The sequence below is a fragment of the Papaver somniferum genome, chromosome 11 (genome assembly GCF_003573695.1).
Source record: "Papaver somniferum cultivar HN1 chromosome 11, ASM357369v1, whole genome shotgun sequence".
Classification (NCBI taxonomy): Eukaryota; Viridiplantae; Streptophyta; class Magnoliopsida; order Ranunculales; family Papaveraceae; genus Papaver; species Papaver somniferum.
Genome location: NC_039368.1, coordinates 108,499,095 through 108,524,601, shown reverse-complemented (window position 1 = coordinate 108,524,601; position 25,507 = coordinate 108,499,095). Strand labels below are relative to the sequence as shown.

At 35.4% G+C, this 25,507-nt stretch overlaps 1 protein-coding gene and 2 long non-coding RNA genes across 9 annotated transcripts; 1 reads left to right on the top strand and 2 right to left on the bottom strand.

Moving 5' to 3' along the window:
* Positions 1 to 2,738: 2,738 nt before the first annotated feature.
* LOC113321367 lies at positions 2,739 to 5,285 on the bottom strand. 6 transcript variants are annotated; one of them, XR_003346620.1, is made up of 5 exons: positions 5,034 to 5,285; positions 4,882 to 4,923; positions 4,570 to 4,660; positions 4,370 to 4,443; positions 2,739 to 4,273 (listed from the first exon to the last, which is right to left on the bottom strand). It is a non-coding gene; the product is annotated as an uncharacterized LOC113321367 (long non-coding RNA). The 6 variants fall into 6 exon arrangements; XR_003346619.1 differs by having other exon boundaries at positions 2,739 to 4,443; XR_003346621.1 differs by lacking the exon at positions 4,570 to 4,660.
* A 7,809-nt stretch (positions 5,286 to 13,094) lies between these two features.
* Positions 13,095 to 15,874, top strand: LOC113321334. 2 transcript variants are annotated; one of them, XR_003346608.1, is made up of 3 exons: positions 13,095 to 13,196; positions 14,020 to 14,083; positions 15,225 to 15,874. It is a non-coding gene; the product is annotated as an uncharacterized LOC113321334 (long non-coding RNA). The 2 variants fall into 2 exon arrangements; XR_003346607.1 differs by lacking the exon at positions 15,225 to 15,874 and adding an exon at positions 14,957 to 15,041.
* A 4,775-nt stretch (positions 15,875 to 20,649) lies between these two features.
* On the bottom strand, positions 20,650 to 25,030 carry LOC113322174 (serine/threonine-protein kinase BSK5-like). Its single transcript, XM_026570210.1, has 10 exons — positions 24,228 to 25,030; positions 23,919 to 24,139; positions 23,679 to 23,814; positions 23,352 to 23,485; positions 23,153 to 23,258; positions 22,753 to 22,838; positions 22,072 to 22,260; positions 21,690 to 21,854; positions 21,335 to 21,448; positions 20,650 to 21,126 (listed from the first exon to the last, which is right to left on the bottom strand). The coding sequence occupies exons 1-10, from the start codon at positions 24,307 to 24,309 to the stop codon at positions 20,881 to 20,883; spliced, it is 1,479 nt and encodes a 492-aa protein (XP_026425995.1). The 5' UTR covers positions 24,310 to 25,030; the 3' UTR covers positions 20,650 to 20,880.
* Positions 25,031 to 25,507: the final 477 nt, after the last annotated feature.

The following is a 25,507-nucleotide window of genomic DNA, read 5'->3' as shown; positions in this document are numbered from 1 at the left end:
ATCTCCATATAAGACAATATCATCATTATGAAACTTGAACTTCATGGATAGCTTGGTGAAATCCCAAATTATTGGACCCAAAGTGCGCAACCACTGAATACCTAAAATTGCATCACAACCACTGATGTCCAAAAGATGAAAATCAACTGAAAAAGTATAATTTTGTAGTTTAATAGGTGTGTTGAAACAAGAACCCTTTGTTTGCAATTGACCACCATCACCTACTGTCACCTTTAGTGTTAAATCCTTGGATTCAATGGAATATCCACACTTCTTAGCAAGATTTGGGTGAAGAAAATTATGCGTAGCCTCTGAATCAATCAAGATGGTAAGAGGTTGATCTTTTGAATGGCCTGAGATGTGCACTGTCCTTTGAAAATTGGAACCCATTAGAGAACTATAAGAAATCGTAACATCTTGTGGGTTTGTATCATTAGTTTCTGCATAAGTGATAGGTACAACTTGTTTCTCAAAAAATCCAGTTGTAGAATCACCATCTGGAGCAACATCTAGGAGTAATAATCTTGGATTTACACAAAGAGGACCCGGTTTATAATAGTCATCAAAATTTAAAAAAAAAAACTTTTGTCACATTTCTCTTTTTCTTCTTCCCATGTTAACCTCTTAGCTCCAGGAGGTAATGTGGGCTTTTTAATCTGTCAATTTGGATTTGTTGAGGATCTAAACTGAGGTGAACGAAAAGATGACATAGACATAAAAGAAGCTGCAAGAATACTGTCTTCTTGTTGGATAGCTTTATTAAATGCCCCAGAAAGAGTTTTTGGCTCAAACAGACTCACACCTGTACCAATGTCAGGTCGTAAAGCAGCAATAAATAGATCTACCAAATATTGAGTATGAAGGTCATTGACAAAATTAAGCAGTTTTTTAAACTCAGAAGTTAATGTGCGGACCGTGCCTGTTTGAGATAGCTTTGTTAAAGCTATATGAGGATCGACAAACTTGTGATTTGCAAATCGACTATGTAATAACACACATAATTCTTCCCAAGTTGATGTAGGAAGAGATTGCTTAGTCCAACGATACCTGGCATCACCCTTGAGATGAGCAGCAGCTATGGGACTTAAAAAGATGAAATTATCCCATGCAAACTGAAATACTGGTCAGCTTGAAAAATCCAACCATCAGGATCAATGCTATCAAAAGTTGGGAATTTGAGATTGATTGCACCAATATGAATAGAGGGTATAGTTTCTGCACCAACATTACCCCCAGTACCCATTACCATTATTATGGCCATTAGTACGTTGATGACTACCAGAAGGAAAACCAGTATCTTCAGGTCTGCGTGTGCTAAAAGCATCAGCAATAGCTTCTTTCATAGCAACGGATAACGCGGTGGACAACGATGTTGTCAAGGCTGTAGATAAAGATGTTGTCAAAGCTGTAGATAAAAATGTTGTTAAAGCAGAGATATCATCCTTACGATTTTCTCTAACAACTCCTTCTTGAATCTCAGCTTTCTGAATGCATCAATACGTTGTTTTGCTAAGCCATTTACCAACTCCTTAATTTGATATTTCAAAACCTTAACTTCCTCTGTTAACTCTGAAACCTTCATTAAAAAATGCTGAAATATTAGGATATAATAAACTTGGATTTGTATCAGATGTTATGGTTTTGAACCAAGGACCGTGAAGATTATATGCTCAGAACCAAAAGTGATGTGCATATGATCTTCACACAAATTTTAACAATCAAAACACAGAAACAGATATATAAGAACCCTAAGATATAATCTTTTTTTATGTGAATTATCCACATCTGCTTTGTAACCAATAAAGAGAACTTGAGTTGTATTAATTGAAGTGGTCCGAATACAAGCTCATGACTGAGTATTTATAGCAAACTAAACTTTTTTATCAAGTAATATTAATTGTAAGAAGCTAACTAATAAGGAAACTGACTAAGCTTAACCGGAGTTTAAATAAATAAGGAAAGCTAACTAAAAATAATATTGGTATTGCAACACCCTGAACAATCAAAATTTCGTTTAAATTTTAGTTCGTTATTTGTATCAAAACTAGTTTTTCACCCGTACAATGCATGTGTCTGTTTCTCGTTTATAAAATATTGGATCATGTCTTAAGATTAATTTCAATATAATAGTAGTATAAAATATTTGAAGCCAAAGAAAGTGCCAAATGTATAAGCTTAGAGTATTCAATATTACAGAAAGCAACACAACTTCAACAGTTTAAAAGTAACTGAAGTATCACCACATGGCGAACAGTCCTTTTGACATATAATGACAATGCTACTGAGTCGAACAGCTCTAACTAGCCATTAAACTTCAATGTATGTACAAGTTAGATATAGTTGTCTTTGATCATGTGATCATATTGTATCTACAAATGTTGATGCCATTTGCTTGCGTAAATCCTTGGTATGTTCTATAGTTGCTAATGTCACTAACATTATAAGAGAAAACGTCAACCTGTGAATCCTAGTCCCAGTCTACATCTACAACTATCATATACATTTCTCCTCTGGTGCTGTTTTTAACGAGTCTTTTGTAAAATTACTCAAATGCAAACTATCTTAATATCTATTTCTGAGTTTTATTTCAGTATTCAAATCCATGCAAAAGAAAGGTAACTAAAGCAAGACTCGGGAGGTATTCTATGTATCTTACCTTTATATGGAGGAACATGAGATTATTTTCATAGCCTTGAAGGTACCTAAACAACGCAATAACAAGAAGGGAAATACTATCGTGATCAAAGAGTTCATGGCAATAATTCATAAAAGTTTTTACAATAGATAATGAAGTATTTACTGAACGGCAGATCAGCAACTCGATTATTGAAAAACTAAGGTCTCCATTCGTCTAAGATTTTATATCCAAGCGACCTCGTCTTCACTCTCAATACATGAGACACACATATCATGGTATCCTTGAAAAGAGCACATTCTCTTCAGACGAATATACTAAACAATATTAAGGAACTTTTATATACAACTTGTCAGCAACCTGGAAACTAATTGGGCGCCAACACCTCTTTGAATATTAACACCTAATCTATGAAAAATCACATGGGACTAGTCTAATATAGCTACACATCTAGCCAACACTCAACATCACCGTACTGCACGTAGTCACCAATTCTCTTCAAGAAATTCAAGGTCTCATCACCTAACTCGCGCAACATCGTGAAAGTTATAGTACCGAAACCGTAACCATGTGTAGTACACTTGTCAAGATACTTGTTCCGCTTTCTTGAAACCGCATTACATACAACCTGCCCTGGTAGGAAGGTATTAACTCCACCTCCTGTAAAATGTGAAATTCCAGTAACATCTAAACACACATTACGACCCATGTCCCAATTATAAATGAGAATATCTGCAGGCCTTAAAGCATCACCTCCAGTTGATAAGAAACCCAAATCCACCTCTTTTAGTGCGTGCATGCCAGCACGAAGACATATATCAGACAAAACATCACGAAACAAATCATGTCGAAACTTATAACCTATTTCGTGTGCATAATGAAGAGCATGGTCACCAAACAAATCATATAATCACTGACGAATCAGACGTGTTGTGCATTTATTGTGTAAATTAATACTAATACTAATTACGAAACAGTTTAATAATCCCTAAAGAAAAATAACCCCAGTCCCCACCCATGATCCAAAGGATAGTCAAGGGACCACAATATACTTGGCCTCATCCCAGACAATAGTTGGGGTTGGAAACAGTAAGCTGCAGGTTGCCGAAAAAATCTGTGACCACCTTAACTAAAACAGAAAGCATGAAACTAGGTACTCTAAAAGAGATACAAATTGTGAACTGAAGTCATGCAATAAAGGGACCAAATGAAGTAACCTAAAGTGCAGCTTACTTTTGATTAGGGTTGCAGTCAAATGTCTGATAGTATCTAGTCTCAAACCTGAGTGGACGAGGTGACTGGAAGCTTCAGTTTCTCAAAGCCTGGTGTACGGAACTGTCCTGCAGCATTGGTTGGATGAACTACCCCCATAGCATCTTTGAGGAGTCTAAGAGGGATCGAACTGGAAATGTTTGTTGACCTGCTGAGGAACAAATTACGAGCCCTGCGAAGAGCTTCTGAAATTACTCTGTACTCTAGAGATAACACCACCCTGCTGTTGCGGATCTTAAATTTGTGTATTGTCATGTAAGGTTTGAGAAAGGTTCTTAGGTACATTAGAAACATTTGCATAAACATGATGATGATACTGAGAAGATGGTGGTTGATTACAAAATACCAAGGCTGTAAGCAGTAGACCTTGTACAAAAATCATGAAAACCCGTTACTTAAAAAAGATAAACCCACCTCAAAAAAGAACATCAAACACAGACAAATGTATAGATAAAAAAATACCATAATGCAGAACTTTATATATGATGCAGTTAATTAAACCCTTCTTTTGTGAAGTTGTAGATGTTATCATCCACCTACAACACCAAAAAGAAAACCATCCGTTAGGGCTATATATCAAAATAAATTGTAAGTTATTATTTAGAATTAGATTTAGGGATTTTGATTGTTATTATAACTTGAGCATCAGTAAGAGCTCTCACAACATCAGAAGTCCCAATCGCAGACCATAAATATACTATGAAATCACAATAAATAATTTCACAAAGTAAACAAGCATTTTTAAATGTGCACCTGCAGCAAAAATAAAATTTCAACATCAATTGAAATATATTTAGCTAAAGTAAAAGAAACAACAAATAAAATCTGAAGTTTACGATTGTTTAAAAACATTTAAAGGAGAAACATGTGATCAATAGTAGCTAATTGAATGAGCTTCCCCATCGATTATTGTTAAGGCCACTCTTGTGGTTCTTACAAAGTTTGAACCAAAGTAAAAGAATCAAAAATAGAACCTGAAATTGATGATTGCTCAAACATGAATATCATCCTCGTATCTGAGAGTTCAACAAATCGATTTCAAAAGATCTAAATTACAGAAAATTGGAAACCCTAATTGAAAATTTTTGGGGGAAATCGATAAAAAGAATAGAGGAGAGACAGTTACCCCATATCACCTAGATTTGATAATCGTCAGCCATTGATGATGATATTTGAAGAGGAGTTTCTGGGTTTTGCGTGTTCTTCCTCGCTTCAGAAAAACAACACAAGCCAGAACCAAAATCAAAACCTAAGTAAGAAATTGAGATACAAATAGTAAGAAAGAGAGATCAACAGAAGCGTAAAGATTGAGAAACTGTAGATCTAGAGGAAGAAAGAGAAACGAGACTTGGGGAAGAGAGGGTCTGCTGAAGGGTTTCTGAAGTGAGGGAGTCTGTAATAAAGAGAAGAAGAAAGAGATAAGTATAGGAATAATGTTTCAGTTTCAAAACTACTCCCGTTGACTGGGCGGGAAAATCCCTAAAAGTGTTTCCAGCCACACAAATTGTTGGCACGCCTATTCTCTGCAGTGGCTAATAGCAACAACACTTCGGCAGTTACTAATTTATAAACAGAAACCTCGCGTGAGTTTATTATTTTTTGAAAAAGCTCAAAACGATCCGAATCAAAACTCATGAGCTCCCATTGCGCAGCCATTAGTGACATCTTTTAAGGGTACATGCCAAAAAAAAAAGATTGAACAACAAAATCAATTGTAATGATAAAAACGGAAGGATATCAATGATAAAAACCGAAGGATATCAAAAAGGATAATTTCACTATGATATACCTCGTGTGAGTTTATTATTTTTTGAAAAAGTTCCAAACGATCCGAATCAAAATCATAAGCTCCCATTGCGACAACAATTCATGAGCTCCCATTGCGCGCCGCCATTAGTGTCATCTTTTAAGGGTACATGCCAAAAAAAAAATAGGTTGAACAACAAAATCAATTGGAAGAAATAAAAAAGAAGAAAAAACGAAACGAAAATACCAACGTGAGATCCCACTCTTGTTGCAGCACTTTATATAGAGAGCATCATGCCAAATTTTTACAATTATATGTAACGGCGAAATAAGAAAAAACTCCTGGTTAAGTTAACAAAATCTCATACAAAATAGGCGCAATTAATTAGTAACCATGAAACAAAGATTATAGAATCGCGAATTAATTATTAATAATATTTTTAATAAGGAAAATAACATGTAAATATTTTGTTTACATTTTCTTTGTTTTCTTAATTAATTACTAATTATTAACCAACCATTAAATAATATTTTTCAATAAGGAAAATAATAGTAAGGATTTTGTTTACATTTTCTATGTTTTTTTAATTATAGAAAAAACAAATTAAGAAAAATAATTTTTGGAAATCATAGTTTTGTATTAGCTCAATTTTTTGTTTCGTATTAGCTTTATAATTTTTGTTCTGAATCATTCATACAGATTACTAACAAAAATCCAACTTATGTGCAGGACCACCAACAAAGATTTGCGAAAAAGAGATTCACGACCGGTTAATCAAGTTTTGCAGAATGGAGAGTTGTGACCGGCTAATCATGTTTCTTTTTTGAAATTTCATTTTTTTTGTTTTTTGTTGAAATTTTATTTTTTTTCGATTTAATTGATAGCTTGGGATGTAATTAGGAAAATAACATTTTTTTGTGTTAGTAAATGGACATTGGACACTTGATGATCATTCGATTTATTTTTCCATCACGTGATGATCATACAATTTATTTTTTTGATTATCATATAGGAAACGTGATTTGATATAAGATTTTCAAAATTTTGCTATGTTGAGGCAAGAAGAAAATTTTTCAAGATTTAGTTATCTTATTTTTAGAAGATAATATTTTTGTAGCTAAAAATTTAATATTTTATTATTAAAAATAAATAAATGGTGGAGCCAGAATAGACCAAAAGCTAGAATCAACCAGGAGCTAGAATTCATAATTTTATATATAATTTGAGTGGAAATTGCTGGCCTCATATTGAAAGTTAGATCAAAAGCTCGAATTCTAGAGCTCCTGGGCCACGACCAATAAAAATCAAGGATTGACGTAGCAAATTATAATGGATAGGTAAATGACCGCCGAATCATGCTCTTCCTGGGCCACGATCAATAAGAATCAAGGATTGACGTAGCAAAATAGAATTGATAGGTAAATGAGCGTCGAATCATGCTCTTGGCCCCCGACCAATAAGAATCAAGGATTGACGTAGCACAGTAGAATGGGTGGGTAAATGAGCGTCGAATCATGCTCTTCATGGGCCACGACCAATAAGAATCAAGGATTGACGTAGCAAAATAGAATGGATAAGTAAATGAGCGCCAAATCATGCTCTTGGCCCCCGACCAATAAGAATCAAGGATTGACGTAGCACAATAGAACGGGTGGGTAAATGAGCGTCGAATCATGCTCTTGGCCCCTGACCAATAAGAATCGAGGGATTGACGTAGCAAAATAGAATGAGTAGGTAAATGAGCGCCGAATCACTTTCAATATACATAACCTATTTTTTACATAAAAACCTATACGCTTACATGGATTAATTACCTTTGGGACAACCAATTTGAACCCGTGCAACGGACGGGCGCACATCTATTTACCATTGTATTCGGCGATTTTCCTTTCACGCTACATATAAGGTGATGATTACTCCCACGGATTGTGTGCCATTAACAGATACCTAAGTGCATAAGGTGATGATTACTCCATAAACCATAAACCATAAACATATACCTAAATTGTAATTTACTTGGAGTTGTTGACCATTCAGGCTAATGAATCTGGGAAGCTTTACATAAATATAGTGCTCGATGTGATTAGTTTTTTTTAGTTGATCTGTATAACGGTTACACTCTCAATTTACCCGTTGCAGAACAAAAAATATATGTGATGCAGGGAAAGACACCTGTTGGCAGTCACATGGGAGAGGATCAAAAGAGCAACGAAGAAATGCTAACATTTTTCGACATAAGTTAAAACGAAGACGAGGGAGAGGAGACTGATGACAAAAAGCCACCGCTGGTTGAAGATAGTGATGGCGAAATTCCGATATTTATCGACCATAGCAATGGTAAAAACGAAGGTGATGAGAGTGATGACGATTTAACTATTTTATATTTTTTATGATAGCAACTTTTAATTTGTTACTGTTGCATTTTTTCCTTGGATTAGAACTCGATAGAAACATTAATTAGATTCCAAACTGATCTCTCCAAACCAAGTTGAATCTGTAAAGAAAAGTAATGATTTTCTTTTTTTTATTACGAATATCTAATCATATCTTGATGAAACTGATAGAAGAGAAAATATTTGTCAATTGGTAACTGAAGATGATTAGTACAATTTCAGAACTGGGAAAAAATTACAAAATTTAAGCAAAATCCCCGAATATAAAAACATTGAATTACTTAATTTATGCATTTATATCATAGTAACAAATTCGGTATGACAGATTTAAACCCGTGCAACGCACGGGCTCAATACTAGTTAACATGAAATTCCGGTAAATGAGAACCCTTTAAAGAACTCTGTTATTACATGTAGAATTTTAATAATTTAGTTTTACTCGCTTCTCTGATTCGTAGAGATGATAATTTAATTCCTTACGTGGGTGAACTTTTGAATAATTTTTTTACGTACAATTTTTTAAAGAAAAATCGTTTTAGAGTTAAGAATTGTTTTTTTTTTTTTTGTTTATTCCCTGGTGATCCTAATTTTGACCTAATTTCCGTATTGACCTTCCTGATTCTCTCTCATTTTTAGAACCCAGTCAGTAAAATGATTTGAAGGTTGGTTTCTCAACTGTTTTAGAAACCAAACACATACTTTTGTTGATAAGGCTGGAAGGTGAAGATGACTTAGATGAGTGTTCTGATGGGTAAGTTGCTGATTTTGCTATACAGACTCTTATATTTAAAGTTATCTTTAATTTTTGATTTTACTTATGGTTTCTGGAACTAACGGTGATTGCTTTGATGGGTTATTTTTGAAAATTTTCTAAGAGGAAAAAAATTAAGCACCCTAGCAATGCTTTTCAGAGATTGAAGAAGCTCTAAAACATATGCTCCATGCACCCATGATTTAGCAACGCCCGAAATCCTTTTTTTTCTTCTCATGAGAGAACATATTAATGCCTTTTTTTGAATGCTGATGTTTTTAGTTGTTGTCCTCCTCTTCCGATAAGAGGTCACGGTAAAATCATCTTCATCATATACTTGGCTTCAAATCGACTCATAAATCATCTCAAGAGGGAACTGATTGTGTCAATCTATTTTTCAAATATCGTTTGGCAGTTTAGAAAGATATGTGTTGTTTCTAGAGACGTGTTTCTTGGAAAACCTAAATTGTCAGGCCTTGAAACTTCCTATGGTAATTAGTTCACAGTTTTTTAATTGAAGATCCATTTTAATTGTTTTGTTAAATGGTATTGATTTTCAATTGATTTTATGTAACTCCAAATTCAATCAAAATGTTTTGGATTTCTCTAGGTTCGGTATTTATCGGAACTTCTTTCGTAACATATTGGTACGTTGTGTAGATTATGCATATGATTTTTTTTATTTGTCAGAATACTTTCTTGCATGATCTCCTAAATGCAATTCGTATTGAATTGGGTACTTTTGGTCAAAAGCTTAGTAGTTATCTATAATTTGTTAAAGAGATGCATAAAATTACAGTTGCACTCTTTCGGTTTGCTGATTTGTTATCAATTATGTTATTCGGTGTGTTGTTTCAAGTATCCTTGCCTAATCCATGTAAATTAAAATTACACCTCATAGATGCACTCATGGTGTTTGTCGAAATAACAAACAGAACTTTATCGTGAGAAGAGCTACCTGTCTTACCAAAGAAAACAATAACAGGAGAGCATAATGTGGGTAATGAAACATATTTAAGTATAGATTTTTTGTGTGTGATGATTTACTTTTGAATACGAGTATACAGTTTTTTAGATTGCTCTGCTTGAAATCATTTATTAAATTTCGTCAAACGCCAGTTAGTAAGCTTTTAGTATAGATATATCAATAGTACTTGTAGGACGACCACAAAATCCATTAGAGCTGTAGATTTAAAGGCGTGAGGGCGACGGTAGACATGATTTATTTTCCTCTATATTTCTAAAAGAGCAAAAAAAAAAATTAAGTAACTGGCTTTTGGTACTTTTTAAGATACATTGTTTGTATCTTAAGAAGAATGTCATCAAAATACTCGATAAGGATGGTGCTACTGATCCTCCTGATGTAATGTATGTCTCTCAATATATTCTTTTTTGTATACCGATTGCTTTTTCATATGATCTGAAGAGAATATTGTTTTCGTTTTTGCTTTTAATATTTTAAAATATTTATGTCCATGCATAGTTAACCAAAGATGTGTGCCAGACCAGGATGCAGTCAATGGCTAAACCTCAATCTGGGACTACCGTGATGATTAAGGGTGCACACGGTACGGTTCGGCTCGGTTCTTGCCGAGACTGAGTACCTGTACCTTACACCCTTCGGTACCCAAAAAATGGACCGGTCCCGGTACCGGTTCCGGTTTCATTTCAGGGGAAAAAAAAATCTACTGCCCTGTTTTTTACTTTTTTACCTGTTTTTTTTACCTATTTTTCAATATCTCAAAGCAACAACTAATAAGTAGCAATATTAATAGCAAACCAAACAAACAATGTCTTGAAAATCTTAAAAAAGAAGTAACAGTAGTCACAGACACACACTAAGTCTTGAAAATGAGAAAATCTGGAAAAAAAACAACTAGCAGTCTAGCAGTGCTTCTGTAATCTTGAATCTTGATCTTCTAATCCATATCAGCAGCACTTGTGGTGTCATCACTGTTGATAGGACCAAGTAACGCTGCAAAAAAATAATAATAGCAGTTAGTAACTATTAGACTATATCTATTACTGCCAAACACAAGTAATGAAATAAGAACTGAAAAATGAAATAAGAACTGAAATGAAATAAGAAATGAAATGAAATAAGAAATTACTTCAAAGACATGTGTTGGTGTTTCTTTTTTTTTCTTTTTTTGGCCAGGACACATTCAGTATGTCGTGCTCTGTCACTAAAATTCATACAGTCTGTTATTACTATATGTTAGCTACTTAGTTACTGATGATAGATGTACCAAATGACATCAAATGTTAGCTACTTAGTTTTTGGGTGAGAACTATAGGATGACTATGAGCTCATAAAGAAATGATGCTTCATTGATCCCTGGATGAATCTCCACACATTTACATATCCCTTACCTTTTTGCTCATCACAGGAGTATGAGGAAGAAGTAAATAAAGTCGTAACTGAGATGGGTGAGAATTTTACTGTTTACGTTTGTGCCCTGCCAGTCTGTAAACTTGTTAAGCACATATTATCACAACTGGAGCATGTGAAACTTGATGATGACATAGCATATATGAACTTGAAATGAGAGCTTGTTGACTGAATTATGTTTATGCCCACCACAGGTAGACGAGGAATGCACAAATACCAAATGACAAACCTTGAATGTGCAGTATCAGCAACCCTCTAGAATTACTGAATTAGTGAACTCCAAGAACTTAAATCTGCACTTCAACACCTAATCAAAAGCACAAGAAAAACAAATAAATTAGATTTCAACAACATTTAATAAACCCAATTCAGAAAACCCACTCCACTCATACACTTGATCAAGTCAGATAACTTCTCAGTACCTATTTCTTCATTTCAATAAAATCCATTTTATTTAGACAAACATGGAGGTGATGAAACATAAGAAGATTCATGAAACATAAGAACTAACTACTTGTCATTCTTGTCCTGCTCTAACATGTAATTGCAGTTAACTACTTGGTACTTATGTAGCATCATCAACAAAGTCTAACAGCAGTATAATGAACCAAATCGTAATCCCAGATTGCTAATTGTAACTAGTAGGAACACCTAACCCATATTAACTTTATAAACAAAAGTTACAAAACCACAGAATTAGAGCATCACTGCAAGTAAATGCACTTTGACAACACCAGAAATCAGACCAATTACTAACACCCTAATTTCATTAACAAAAAGAAAAAGAAGTACTCAAATTACTAAAACAGCACCATTACCATTCAAAAATTAGCACTAGACACTAGACAGTGAATTAGGGACAACATAATCCAAAACAAAAACAAATCTCTAACCTTTTCCTTCTCTTTCTCCACTCCCTTAGATAATCTGATTGATACTTAATCCAGTTCAGTTCCTTTCTTTTCCCTTTGTCTTACCCTGTGAAAGTGAAACCCTAATATAATCAGACATAGATTTCAAGATTAAAAGATTCAAAACTTCACAAAAGTAATGTTACCTTCTTGAAGATCAGATAATGCTGTCATTCAAATTATGAAGCTCAATTATTGCCTGTTGAACAGATTAGGAAGAAAATAAAAAGTAGAACCCCAATTAAAATTCAAAACTAAAACAAACCAACAACTCAAATCAAAATGAATACATAAAAATACAAACCAATGCTCAGATTCATCAAAAATGCCCAAAAATAAATAATTCATGAACAACCTAATCAATCCTCAAAGTTCAATGGATCTAGACCAATCAAAACCAAAATCATAAAATTCTGATAACAACTAAACATGATTTGGTGAATCAACTAAAACAATTAGAAACCACATACAACATGATCTTCGTAATGAATCACCACAAAAAATTACAAACCTAACTTCGTAATGAATCAGCACAGAAAATGAAAATCCGCAACATCTGATTACCTCTTAGTAAGAACTGAGACATAAACTCATATCAATCAACGAGACAGAGGAGTAATCCAACAGAGTTCTTCTTCTTCACTTATTCAGTTATTCTCCTTCTCAGAGACAGAGGAGAGAGTCGAGAGACGGAAAGAATAGAAATTAGAAACCCTAGCCTATAATGTTTGCTTATATACCACCACTTAATCCAACGGTTATTATTGATCTATCATCCCCTAAATCTGACGGCTACAATCAATCGGTACAGACGGTACAGTTCGGTACGGGACTAGACCAGGGCCGTGTACCTGTACCTCCCTAGCCTCGGTTCCTATTTTTAGGACCGGTACCTGTACCCTGTTCCTCGGTTCGGTATAAAACCAGGTACGGTTCCACCGGTTCCGAGACGGTCCGTCGGTCCGGCTCGGTTCCTGTGCACCCTTAGTGATGATTGCTTTTTAAGTCAGTTGATCAAAACTATAGGAAAATGTTAATATGAACCACGCAAGCAAGCAAGAGTTTCCTAAAAATTGACGCACTGATTCATTCAGGGTATGATTTGGAGTTCTTATGTTTTCTTTAGCCATCAGTTATTTTTTTATTTTCTATGTTTTTTTTGCTGATTGGTATTTATATTCATCGTAAGCATAAAATTTTGTACCTCTATATTTTGTTCGCCAATTTATCTCGCTATAAGAAGTAGATAAAAGTGAATTGACCATTAAATCTCAGAGTAAGCTTAATTGAATCATTTGCGAAGTCTCCCCGGAGTTACAATGTCAGTATTACGAGTTCTTTCATAATACATGCTTTGGACCATGTTGTTTATTTACCATAGGGTATAACTTCCCGATTCCGATACAGACTAATTATGACGTTTTAGGCATATCATATAATACATTCATCATTGTTGGTACATCGAGCGTTACCAAATTTTCATTTTCTGTAATTTAATTCGGTATATGTCGGTCCTTTTGGTTAGAAGTTTCTTTTATTACCCGAGCTGTCTACAAAAAGGTTGCTTAACTTGGTGTAGAAAATGGCTTAATGGGGTCCAATGAAACATGGGACTACCCAAAATGTACGGATATGGCTCACATCTACTGTTACTGCATATGCTACCCAAATCAGATAGTTATTTTATTGCTAAACGGGACAGAGATACGGTATACTGAGCACATTTTCCTTTTGACAAAATCTTGAAATTTAGAGCAGGATATAAATAATAATACCGAAAGAAGCACTAAATTTAGATGAAAGGGAAATTTGTGTTTTTCTCTCTTCTTTTTTCTGTTAAATGACTCTATTCTTATTAAACAAACTAAATGGTTGGTTAATTGTTTTGTGGGACTTCTACGAGTGTTTTCTATCGCAGGTGTATGGGCTCAAACAGGTTCCAACGAGAAATTCTTCACTGGAAATTGGTAAAATCTAATAAGGTGAATAATTCTACATTACAATATTTTTTGAACAAAGCTTTTCTGCTATTTACGTGTGTCAAATGTCTCTACGGACCTACGGTAGGTATTTATGAGCAGAGATGTATGCCTAGGATTTTCTATTTCCAATTAAATTGTTGTGCATGGTGTATATTTTTATTGGACAAGTAGTATGTCAGTTAAATAGAAACCGCTGAGTAGATTTTAAGTTAGGACAATGGCCTCTAATTTAGTGTTCGAAACCAACTTTTCAGACAATAATCATCATGTCCTTGAAGAATATCAAACATTGTTTGGCTAAATTCACTCAAAACTTACGATTTCTTTATACATTCATCTGTTTATGCAGCTGTGCTTTGGTTACATGCTTATCACCATATAAAAGAACTACAAAAAATAGAACAAAGATATGAATGTGCATGATATGTATATATTTTGTTGGAATTAATCAGGTGAACATACATATGACGACATTCATTTAGCTTAGGTATGTGATATTCTTTATTTCGATGTACTCAGGTTGTTATCCTATATTCTTTATGTGATTTGTTGAATTGTTAGTCTATATGTGACCTCAGTGACCAGATACAGCATGAAAGTATCTCTAATCAAATATATAAGGAGGAAAACACAATCACATAAACTTTTTATCTTTCATTTGTATGTGGGATAGAATTATCTCTGTAGCGCATTAAGCAAGGGCAACAGACAAGTTAATAGTAGGTTAAGGTTTTCTGGATGCCTAGAGAGAAAAATTATGAATATGACTCCAACAGACTGTGAGGTAATCATAAGTATAAGACGTGTGTTCTTCCATTTATGATCCACGTTACGTAAAATCCCACTTATGAGCTTACTTTATGACTTTGTCAGAAATGGAACAGCCTCCGAGTGAGACCCTTGCATTGCTCTAATTAGCTGTAAAGCCTCCCCTTCCTGGACGATGTGGGTATTTGGATGGCCCTACTGTTACTTCTCCTAAAATGCATAGATGCTCTTAAAATAAAAGCTTAGTACTATAAGATTATTATCGTCAATCAGGGTATCGGTGATGGATTATCCCATTTTATGTTCTGACTATTTAGCCATATTAACTTATTTTGCAAGTAAATATCTTTATATGTTTAATGCTTTTGAACAGGAGGTATACTTTGTTGGATATAGAAGCAAATGAGTTTTGTTATGAAGACTGGTTCCTTCAAGAGGAATTCTCATGGTAGTGCAGCCTCTTATTGGAAATAAGTGTTGATTCGTGATCCTGAGGAATACTTTGTTGGAGGGATTTGTTCTGCCTGCTTGAAGCTGATATCGGTGTTGTAATCTCTCCAAAGGTAGAAAATAAGTGTTGTGTCAATTTTGTTCCTCTCCTCCCTGGCGTCGTGAATGAACTGAGAGAATGTATCAGAACAACTAATCATCTGGCTGGAAGGGTATATCTAGAGTTCTTTGGTTAGCTTGAACCGCAGTAGACCAAAGAGATCTTATAATTCCTGTAATTTTTCAAAATCAATTCATCGTTAAACCACTTTTAAACTGTGGAATTCTGAGAAGGCATGTGCTCCTGAAGAAAACCCACACCAAAAGTTTGAGGGACGGACCGTACTCTCGGGGGAAATGTTGATCGAGTCTTACAGCCTTTCTGCTTATTTTTTTGGTAGATGTAATTTTGCTTTGTTGATTTCTGTTATGCACTTATTTTGATCTGACTGTTGAAATTGTTCATGTCATGGTAATATGGGATTATGTTATAACGCGAATTTAGGGTTATGTAACTTGGGTTGACTCAACAACTTTTATTAATCTGATGCTACTTTGTTAACCCTTTGTGCAAATAGTAGCTTTTCAAACCAGTCTTGAGTGTCTTTACGTTGCAGTCAATCAAACTGTTGGATGGGAAACTACAAGTATGTTCCCACTCCGGTTTTGGAGAAAAAGGGTAATTATTAGGGCGTCGCGTTTCTTCTTAGATTTTTATTGCTGACGAGACCTCTAATCGATTCCGCCAGTACTTACATTGTTGTTGCCGCCATCAAAAGACAGTGTATTGTGTTTTTGCTTGGTTATTCCGTAGGGTTCTCACCATCTTGCAATTCAATACGTGACCCCGCCAGCATTCGGCACTACCAAGAACAACCCAGAGCATGCCGTTACGACACAGGTTTTTGTGGTGGTTCGGATTTATCCTCACGAAAGATAAATTTAGGGATATAATTGTTTTTCATAAGTGATGATTGTGATTGGAGTTAGAAATGTATCTAACGGACAAAATTTATCATGTCATTAAGATTCCATAATTTCTTATTTTGTTTCTTTAATTTGTTTTAATCAAAGGAAATAACTTATATTACACATAAAGATTTGTTACCCCACGATTTATGTAGGGAACTAACATAGAAGGAGGATGAAACCACCGGTCCCCACATAGAGCATGTTTACGAGCTTCCTTAGCAACTGCATTTGCAACTTTATTACCAGATCTATACACAAAACTACAAGACCATACATGATTAATATTACATATGTTTACACATTTTCGCAGAATAGGCATACTCTGTCACTGACAAAGAGAAGATTCATGTTGAAGAAAAGAACGGATTCCAAGGTTATCAGATTCAAAAATCATATGAAACCAACCATTTGATGTTGCCAATTACATAGCACCTAGCCCATGCTTCTGCCTATTGACTATTACTAGCCCTTCTTAATGCTCCCCTTCCCATGACATATCCCCATGTCGAGTTTCGAATTATAACTCCAATACCAGCTAACAAAGAACTAGAATTATAAGGCATCAACATTAATTTTTAAGAACTGCACAGGAGGAGGATTCCACTTATGATGTAAAATATTATTATGAATATGGGGATGATTGAAATTAGCAGGTAAACTTCCTAGATGATGATGTGCAATGTATGAAGTAACCTGATGGACAACAGAGTTGAGATTGGGAGTGATATTGTTAAAAGCAACATTGCAGCTAAGTTTCCGTATAAAATGCATAAAGCACATAGCTAAGTAAACAATCTCATGGGACTTCTGGATGTTGATGATGGAGCTTCCAAGTCTGAATCCTAGATAAGATAGAAGAATGCTACAAAATACAGTTATACTGGTGAGGTAAAAAATACCGCCAAATTGCCTTAGAGAAAGGACAATGAAGTAACAAAGTTTGAATGTAAGATGACCATTAGATTATATTTTTCGATATTTTAACATCTCAATAATATTGTTTAAATAGGAATACACTTGGAGATGAATAAGCTTGGGCATCTCTATACATAGAACCGAGGCATTTTAGTTAAAAACCCCACACCTCTTATTCCAAGGTGGTCAAGTGGGGTTCGGAATTATGTGCTCGGGCATTAAGTAGTGTCTGATGGTCCATGAAGATCCTAACAATTGGTATCAAAACCCATGATTGGGGCTACTGTCTGAACGTAGAAGTGGTTGTGAATGTCCCACGATTTAGGGCGCAAGTGGAGTCAAACTCAAGGTAGACCAGGAAAGGCCCAAAGTTTAAATGGCACTCAAGGTGGAGTTAGTGTCTTTCCCATTAACTCAGGTGGAGCAGGGTTCTAGATCGGAAAGGCAATGCTCAAGGTTGGACTAGCACTCATGGTGGAGTTAGTGTCTCACACATTAACTCTCAAGCGGAGCAGGGTTCTAGGTGGGTAAGAAAATGTTCAAGGTGGAGTTAGTGCTTGCCTTCTCATTAACTCAACGCGGAGTAGGATCCCATGGCGCATAGTGACACTAATCATGATCGATGGGTAGCATATATATGGTAATTATATGGTGGAGTCTGATTGAACTGGTAAAGTGGTTTAATCTCGCCAAGGTGGAGATTTTTGTAGTATGTGTCCCGATAAACCACATATGTATAGCTATGGATGGTCTCACATGGAAGAAATAAGAGTACATGTGGAGCTTAATTAGTAGAGACAACATCTATGCTATGTGGTTGGGCCCATAGTAGGTTCATATGGTCCATGAATATCCTAACATCCTTCACTGAAATAAGGAAGGTGCAGAAAGGTAATACCATTTCAAAGGATCAATAAAACATCTTTGTAAAATAAAAAACATATAAAATAATATTATTTTTTTGGGACAAAATATGTAAAAATTATTTCTGGTATAATTTCATGGATGGCTTGAGACATCGTTCACTGAAATAAGGAAGATGCAGAAAGGTAATACCATTTCAAAGGATCGATAAGATATCTTTGTAAACTTAAAAACATATAAAATAGTGTTTTTTTTTCTGGGACAAAATATGTAAAAATTAATTCTGATATAACTTCATGGATGGCTTGAGACATCGTTCATTCAAGTAAGATAGATGCAGAAAGGTAATACCATTTCAAAGAATCGATAAGATATCTTTGTAAACTAAAAAAACATATTAAATAATGTTTTTGCTAGGGGGAATATGTAAAAATTAATTCCGATATAATTTCATGGCTGACTTGGGGATACAACTCGAGAAAGGAGGGGCATAGTTTGAGAGAATGTCAAGATGGAAAATACTAGAAAGGATTTGTGGAGTGAAGAATAAAAATATCTATCGGATTTTCCTTTACTTTTGTAATGTTAAGAAGGGTAAACTTGATATTAATAAATAATACATTTAATATTCATATGTGGGAAAATGCATAACTAAATAAAAATTATGTCCGTGTCGTTACGGCACGGATTAAGCCCTAGTATATGTTATAAAAGGACCAAACATACATTATTTATATTATTTCTTTCCAGGACTAAATGGTAGTTCTACATTAGGTCGGTTTCTATGGGGGTGGCTAACCCACCCATTTTCCATGCCAACTGGCCTGACAAACTGGTCGTGCCATTATGGTAATAACTTTAAGCGATCGAGTCTCCACCGAACGGTTGAGACTACACCGCTAGCGGTCGAGGCTAAATCTCTAGAAGTATACACTATGCCACTAGCGGTGTAGTCTCGATCGTTAGATTGATTTCAAACCTTCAACGGCTCTTTCTCCACCGCTATAAAAATGGCAAAAAATCACACAAAAGTTACACCAAATTTTTTACACAAAAAATTTCTATCTTTATCTATGTTATCTTTCAAATTGGCAAAGTTTGAATCCCAATTTGACTTGGCTACCCAACTTGGTTTTTCTGGAGGGGTGCGTGAAGCCTCCCTTAATAAGATATGTGAAGGTTATAAAGAAATAGGTAAAACCAAAGTAGTCTACAAGTTTTGGATATTAACCAAATCAAACCTCCAACTAAGAAAAGACAAAGAAAAGTTCAAGGGAAGGAAAATTTGAAGGCAAAGAAGAAGATAAACAAAGGAGACTCCGTTCATGAGCGCATTGATCAGAAGTTTGGTGAAATGAAGAAGATAAACAAGATGAAGAACATCTTCCCAAATTTTTACTTTTAAAGTCTTTATTGTAAGTTATTTCATTATCTAGATGAATGAAAGAGGCACTAATGTAAATTAAAATTCTAAACTTTTAATGAATGAACGATGCACTAGTTTTTTGTATTAATAATATCTTAAAATTAAAATATGATATAGATGATAGATGCATCATACAAAATGATAGATGCATCATATTTGGGCAGCTAATCTGAACTGATCATATTTGGGCAACACCCTCAAGATAAGATAACACCAATCAAATTGAAAATCATTCCCCATTCTGTTGCGCCATTCGAGCCGACACATTTCCTCCACATCAAATGCATTTTGTCCATTTTGTCGGTTCAGATAGCCTTCAGTAAGTACGACAACAAACAACTTCACATCCTTGCTGATTATTCCGAAGCGATGACACAATCCATTTGCATTTCGATTATTGAGGTTCAATGTTTCTTCTTGAAATCTATGAAATATGCGACTCGATACAATCTCTTGATGTTGATGTTGTCCATCATTGGCTATATCTTGCATAACAAAAACATAATGCCTGCAAATGGATTCATCTTTAGCTATGCTAAATTTATTGGATTTGTGGAGTGAAAGAATGGAGATTGAAAAAATGGTGTGAGTTGAAATGAAATTTGGTATTGTATTTCTAGGATGATGAAATTGTGACCGTTAGAGGAGATGATATGGGCGGTCGAGTCTAAGACCGCTAGAGGTAGAAACTACGCCTAACGGTTTTCTCCGCTCGGTGGAAACTTGACCTGGCCTGGCTAAGTGGCAAATATGCCACTTAATTAGACCAGTTTGCTTGTTTGTTAGTTCCATAGTGGGTGTAAAACTGATAAATCTATTGATTTGCCACACCCATAAGAACCAGCCTTACAAATACCAAAACTAAGACGAACCGGAATATAAATACCAAAACTAAGAAGAACTGGAATGTGCACCCCAATTTTGGGTGGGTGCACAAATTCGGACGTATAGTTGAGGAGTCTCGTGGGATTATCTCGTAGGGGCAAATCAGTATATAAAAATAGGTTTTAAATGTAAGTAAACGATTGGTTAGAAAATCAGCGATTTGAGATGATGTGTAAGCCGGGTGTGAGTTGAATCTCGTAGGGGCTACAGTAGTAGCCCAGAGTCTACAGTAGTAGCCCATAAAACAGAAAGTACTAACCTCACAGCAACTTCTTAAATTAAATTGTGATCAGAGCCCCAACAACATGGAGTTACAACAAGAACACTAAAAGTCAACCCCAGCGTAAACTTCTCAAAAGAATGTTCAGGCGCGACAAAAAACACCTCTGAACAGTGAAGGATAAGAAAAAGGAAGCAAATACATACAAGAAAAGAAAACAAAAAGACCAAACTGGCAAAAAGAAAAACCTATACAGTTTCAGCTTTTGCTGTTCTTTTTGGCCTCCAAGGTTGTTCCATCTTTAAGCGTCTCTTGAGCGTCAGTATCCATTCCAAGGCTGAAAAGGGCAGCTGCTTGAAGGTAGAATGCGGTGGACCAGTCAGGCGAAATCACCTGGGCTTGCATTGCATCCCCAAGGGCTTCTTGTGGCATGTCGTTCATCAAATAAGACAAGCAACGCCTTGCAAATACCGTTGGTGATACCATCGTCCCACCATCAATGAACTGCAACATAGACACAGTGGACAAGCATTGGATTCATCAGTAAGTAGCCCTACTGGACAAATATCAAATATATATGCGGTATAACATTTTGTAAGAGCTCGCCACATCTGGCAGGTAATTCCATTATAAACAGTATCATAAACATACAGCTACAGTTATCATTGTAACTACACAATAAGCTCGTCATTTCTTCTGGCAAAGAACTTACCACTGTATAACATTCAATTGCGGTTGAGAACTCTTTAGCTCGAAAAGCTGTGTCCCCATGTTTCTTAGAGTTCAAGGTCTCCTGCATTTGGTTTGTCCACATCTGGAAAGAAAGCTGCACGAGTACCAGAATAAGATGCAAAACTTGGATTTGGAATGAAAAGCACCAGAAGCAGGTTATAGGACACTAAACAAAATCTACAAGAATAGTAGTGCCATTTTGAGAAACGGCTACTGAAGCAATCTAATTTCTTTTTGTCTCTGATTTAATGAGACGGTGAAGTAGTATAGTCTACCAAAATAGAAAAATGTTGAAAAACAACAGCAAATAGATATTCAAAGGAAAAGCCCCTAACCTCGTTTGCAATTCCCTCATCATCCTTATATCCGACCTTCTCTAGTATTTCATGAATGGCAGTAAGATCCATTCGAGTGCAAGCTTCACCAAAAGGTGTTAATGTTAATGACTCTGCTGCTGATGCAGTTCCTTGTGAGATACCCATTAACTCATATGATGGAACCTTCAAAAAACAGAATGAACAAAAAGAATTAAAAAAGTAATATGATAAAGACCAAACTAACACTAAAGAAGTAGTATTGAGGGGGAAATTCAGCTTTCTCTCGGCCAAAGGACAAGCTATCATCTTCATGTAAAAAAATGGACAAAGTAACTTCCTAAGCATACTCAATAGCGCTTCTTGCACGCAAAACTTAAATCTCTTGCACTAGAATGCTTACCTCTGTATCTTTTTGAAGAGCAATGAGTGCAGTCACCAGTGATTTTGGGTTTGGCCTCTCACGAGCTTCATATTGCAAACAACGTGAAGCTAATCGCACAAGTTCAGTTCCATCATCATTTGAAAAATGACCCTCCAAGCAAGAATCCATCAACATCAAGAAATTTTTGCCACGTATTAAATCAAGTGCCTGTACGAAGAGAATGGAGACGCTTCAGATTAGGAATTAGATATACAAAACAAATAAGCAATGAGGGAAAAGTTCGCATTCAGCGCTCTAAAGGTCACTAGTTCACTTTGTTAAACGTTCAGAACTAAAAGGATACTGGATACCATGTATAGATATATGGTCCCCCCCCCCCCCCCCCCCCCCCATGCAAAGTCCTAAAACCAGTTTTAAATTATCAGACCTTCGGTATAAGACCAGTTTGAAGCTGAAGTGAGGAAAAAGCGGTGGTAGATTGTGCTGCAGTGGAGTTTTATTTCCTACTTTGAAGAAAAGGGGCAACTGAAGCGTAATCAATTGTTGTGTCAAACCTTGTTACCAATAAACAGCTCAGTGGACACAAAATCTAAGAAAACATTTTTGCCTACAAGTTTTAGCTTCTAATCTTGTGGCTAGAACAGCTGAATAAATGACTTATTTAAGCGCCTGTTAAAATTATAAAAGATAAGAACTCACATGGCTCGGGGGAATATGCTTGCCACTAAGAAGATCAAGCAACAGGGTGCCAAAGCTGTAAACTACACTTTCTGCGGTTACTCTTCCTGTTAGAGCAAACAATATAGTTAGGCTGTATGGTACAGAATAACCTGTAAAGAATGGCATTTATTTAAGAAATAAGTGTTGCTGGTCAGTGGCTAATAACTGCGAAAATGGTTTCTGAATAGTTTAATGCAGAATTTACATGGTCTGCAAGGAATAAGGTTGCCCCTTTTCGTAAAGGTGTACTCATAACGATAACTACCTTGACCCTTTTCACAATACACACAAAACACAACCACAACCAGTAAATAAAGCTAACCAACAATCATGAAGCATTTCCTTTCTACTAATAAGAAAAATTACAGTAACTACTTACCAGTCCTCATGTATTCTGGAGGGGTAAAAGCCAAGTTTGTACTGTAACTCTTCCCATCTCTACTATTTTTCATGAGACCGAAGCATGATAGCCTAGGGTTACCATCCTGTCAATTACATACTCATTTCAAAACTAAGCAACCAAAAAAGCAGCAGGAAAAGGGAAATGTTAACAATGGGGAAAAGAAAACCCACTTTACCTGATCAAATAGAACTCTATAAGCATTTAAGTCATGATACAACGCTCTCCCTTTACCACTGCAATAGTCCAAGGCTTCAGCCAAATACAATGCTACTCTCAATCTCATTGCCCATTTCATGGGTTGAGCCTCCCCTGTATGAGGAAAAAATACCACATGCAATTAGAATTACATCCATATATATGGCAATAAATGTAAACTCATTGCTTCATTAATTATAGTAGTCTGGCAATAAATCTAACCCCAAATACTTCAACCAAACTTTCCATAAATCCTAAACTGCTTCAATCATTAGAAAAACAAAAATGAAGTGTGGGGGGTGCTTACAATGGAATAGATGTTTGGCAAGTGTTTCATTAGGCATAAACTCAGCAACCAACAATCTCTCATCACCTTCACAACAACATCCGATTAGATTCGCTAATCGTTCATTCCGAAGATGACCCACTGTTTTAGCTTCTTCCTATAGCACACACAGAAAAAGAATCCATTAAATGAGAATGATAATTACTATTAAAAACAACAAATTATTAATGAATAGAAACAGAAAATAGAATAAAACCATACAAGGAATTGACGAGAATCAGGCCAAGCAGCTTTATGAAAACGCTTAACAGCGATGAATCTATCATTAGAGAGTTTCCCTTTGTAAACAACATTAGGTGCTTTCTCACCGTGTTCAGAAACAATGTTATCAACAGAGAAACCACTTGTAGCTACCCTAAGTTGTTCAAAAGTATATTCACAGAACCCAGGTATTGTCTCTTGATTACTTTTGCTTCCATTCTCTACACACAAAACCAAAAACAAAACCCAAATCAATCACAACCCCAGATTCTCCTTAAAAAAAAAAAGAATAAAAACAATAATACCTACCAAGATCAGATGATTCAAGGTCTGTGGGTTTAAATTGAGATTCCCACCAACAACCTGATAATCTGGAGCAGCGAGCTCCCATTGCTAGAGATCTATATGAGGAGGTATAGAGAGACAGAAAGAAGTATGAGATTAAGAAGGAGAAGTGTGTTTGTGTAAGTATGTGTGTATGTATGTGAATGTCTTTCTGTCTGTGTTGTATATGTAAATAATAAGAAAGAAGAGAAGAGTAGAGTAGATATTTGGATCCAATGTAATGCTTGCTTGCTACAAAGAAAAGAAAGAAAGAAAGGGTTTTACCCTTTCTCTATCTTTTCTTTCTATCTCTCACATTCACATTTACGCACACAGACAGACACAGACTCTCTCTCTCTAGAATTCTCCTCTCTGTCTATCTGTCTGTTGCAAAATAATAATAATAATAATAATAATAATATTTTTATTAAAATAATTATGTTATTATAGGGAGGTAAAAAAAATGAAAAAGATGAGAAGAGCTGAAACTATATTCCGAGATTTCGGGTAAACTATCGCTTCTGCCCATCTCCTTCTTCTTCTTCTTCGCCATCATCATCATCATTTTCTCTGATTTTTGCAGTCTGCTTTTCTTTCATCAGACAGAGTCATATAATAATAATAATCATGGACAGAATGATATCGATATATCTCTTCTCGTCAAATTTGTCTTCTGTTCAATAACTTGTTAGCTACATTTAAGATTATTAGTTGTTAATTTTTTCTGCTCGATGATTATTAGTTGTTAATGTATCGGATTCAAGTTTTGTTGGTTTAGAAACTGTTTCCGTGCATATTCCATAACAAACCTCCAGAATGCGCGATGCAAACCAGAAATAGATAAGCATACAGCGCATGAGCAAGGTATGATCTTGGAGTTAATCATCAATGATTTGGTAATAGATAGGAATTTGTATCTTGCTTTCTCGATGTCGACGAGCTAGCATTTAATAAACTAACGCCACTACCATGGTCACCCGCGTAACGGACAGAAATACTTGCCAGTTGCCACTATGTTAGTATGTAAAATGTACGGGATTTTGTTGTATTTCTTGCAAAAGGCTGCATTTTGGCCCTGGATTGGCCGCTGGAATTTCATCTCAACTTTACTCGTCTGTTCCATTTCATTTATACAAAGTTTTGATGAAAAGGCTGGATGCTTTTTTTTTTTTTTCTTTCCTACATCAAACAAGATGGATAAGCATATAAAAGTTTAAAAGTAGTGATTAAACTAATGTCAAGGTCACATTAGGATATGTTTATTG

What these genes read in the sequence shown, in the direction of transcription:
- LOC113322174 (XM_026570210.1), bottom strand. Translation starts at nt 24,309, where the DNA reads ATGGGAGCTCGCTGCTCCAGATTATCAGGTTGTTGGTGGGAATCTCAA. An exon ending in TGCCAAACATCTATTCCATT is followed by an intron (nt 23,486 to 23,678) that starts GTAAGCACCCCC and finishes TTCCTCATACAG; the next exon opens with GGGAGGCTCAACCCATGAAA. An exon ending in AGCATATTCCCCCGAGCCAT is followed by an intron (nt 22,261 to 22,752) that starts GTGAGTTCTTAT and finishes CTCTTCGTACAG; the next exon opens with GCACTTGATTTAATACGTGG.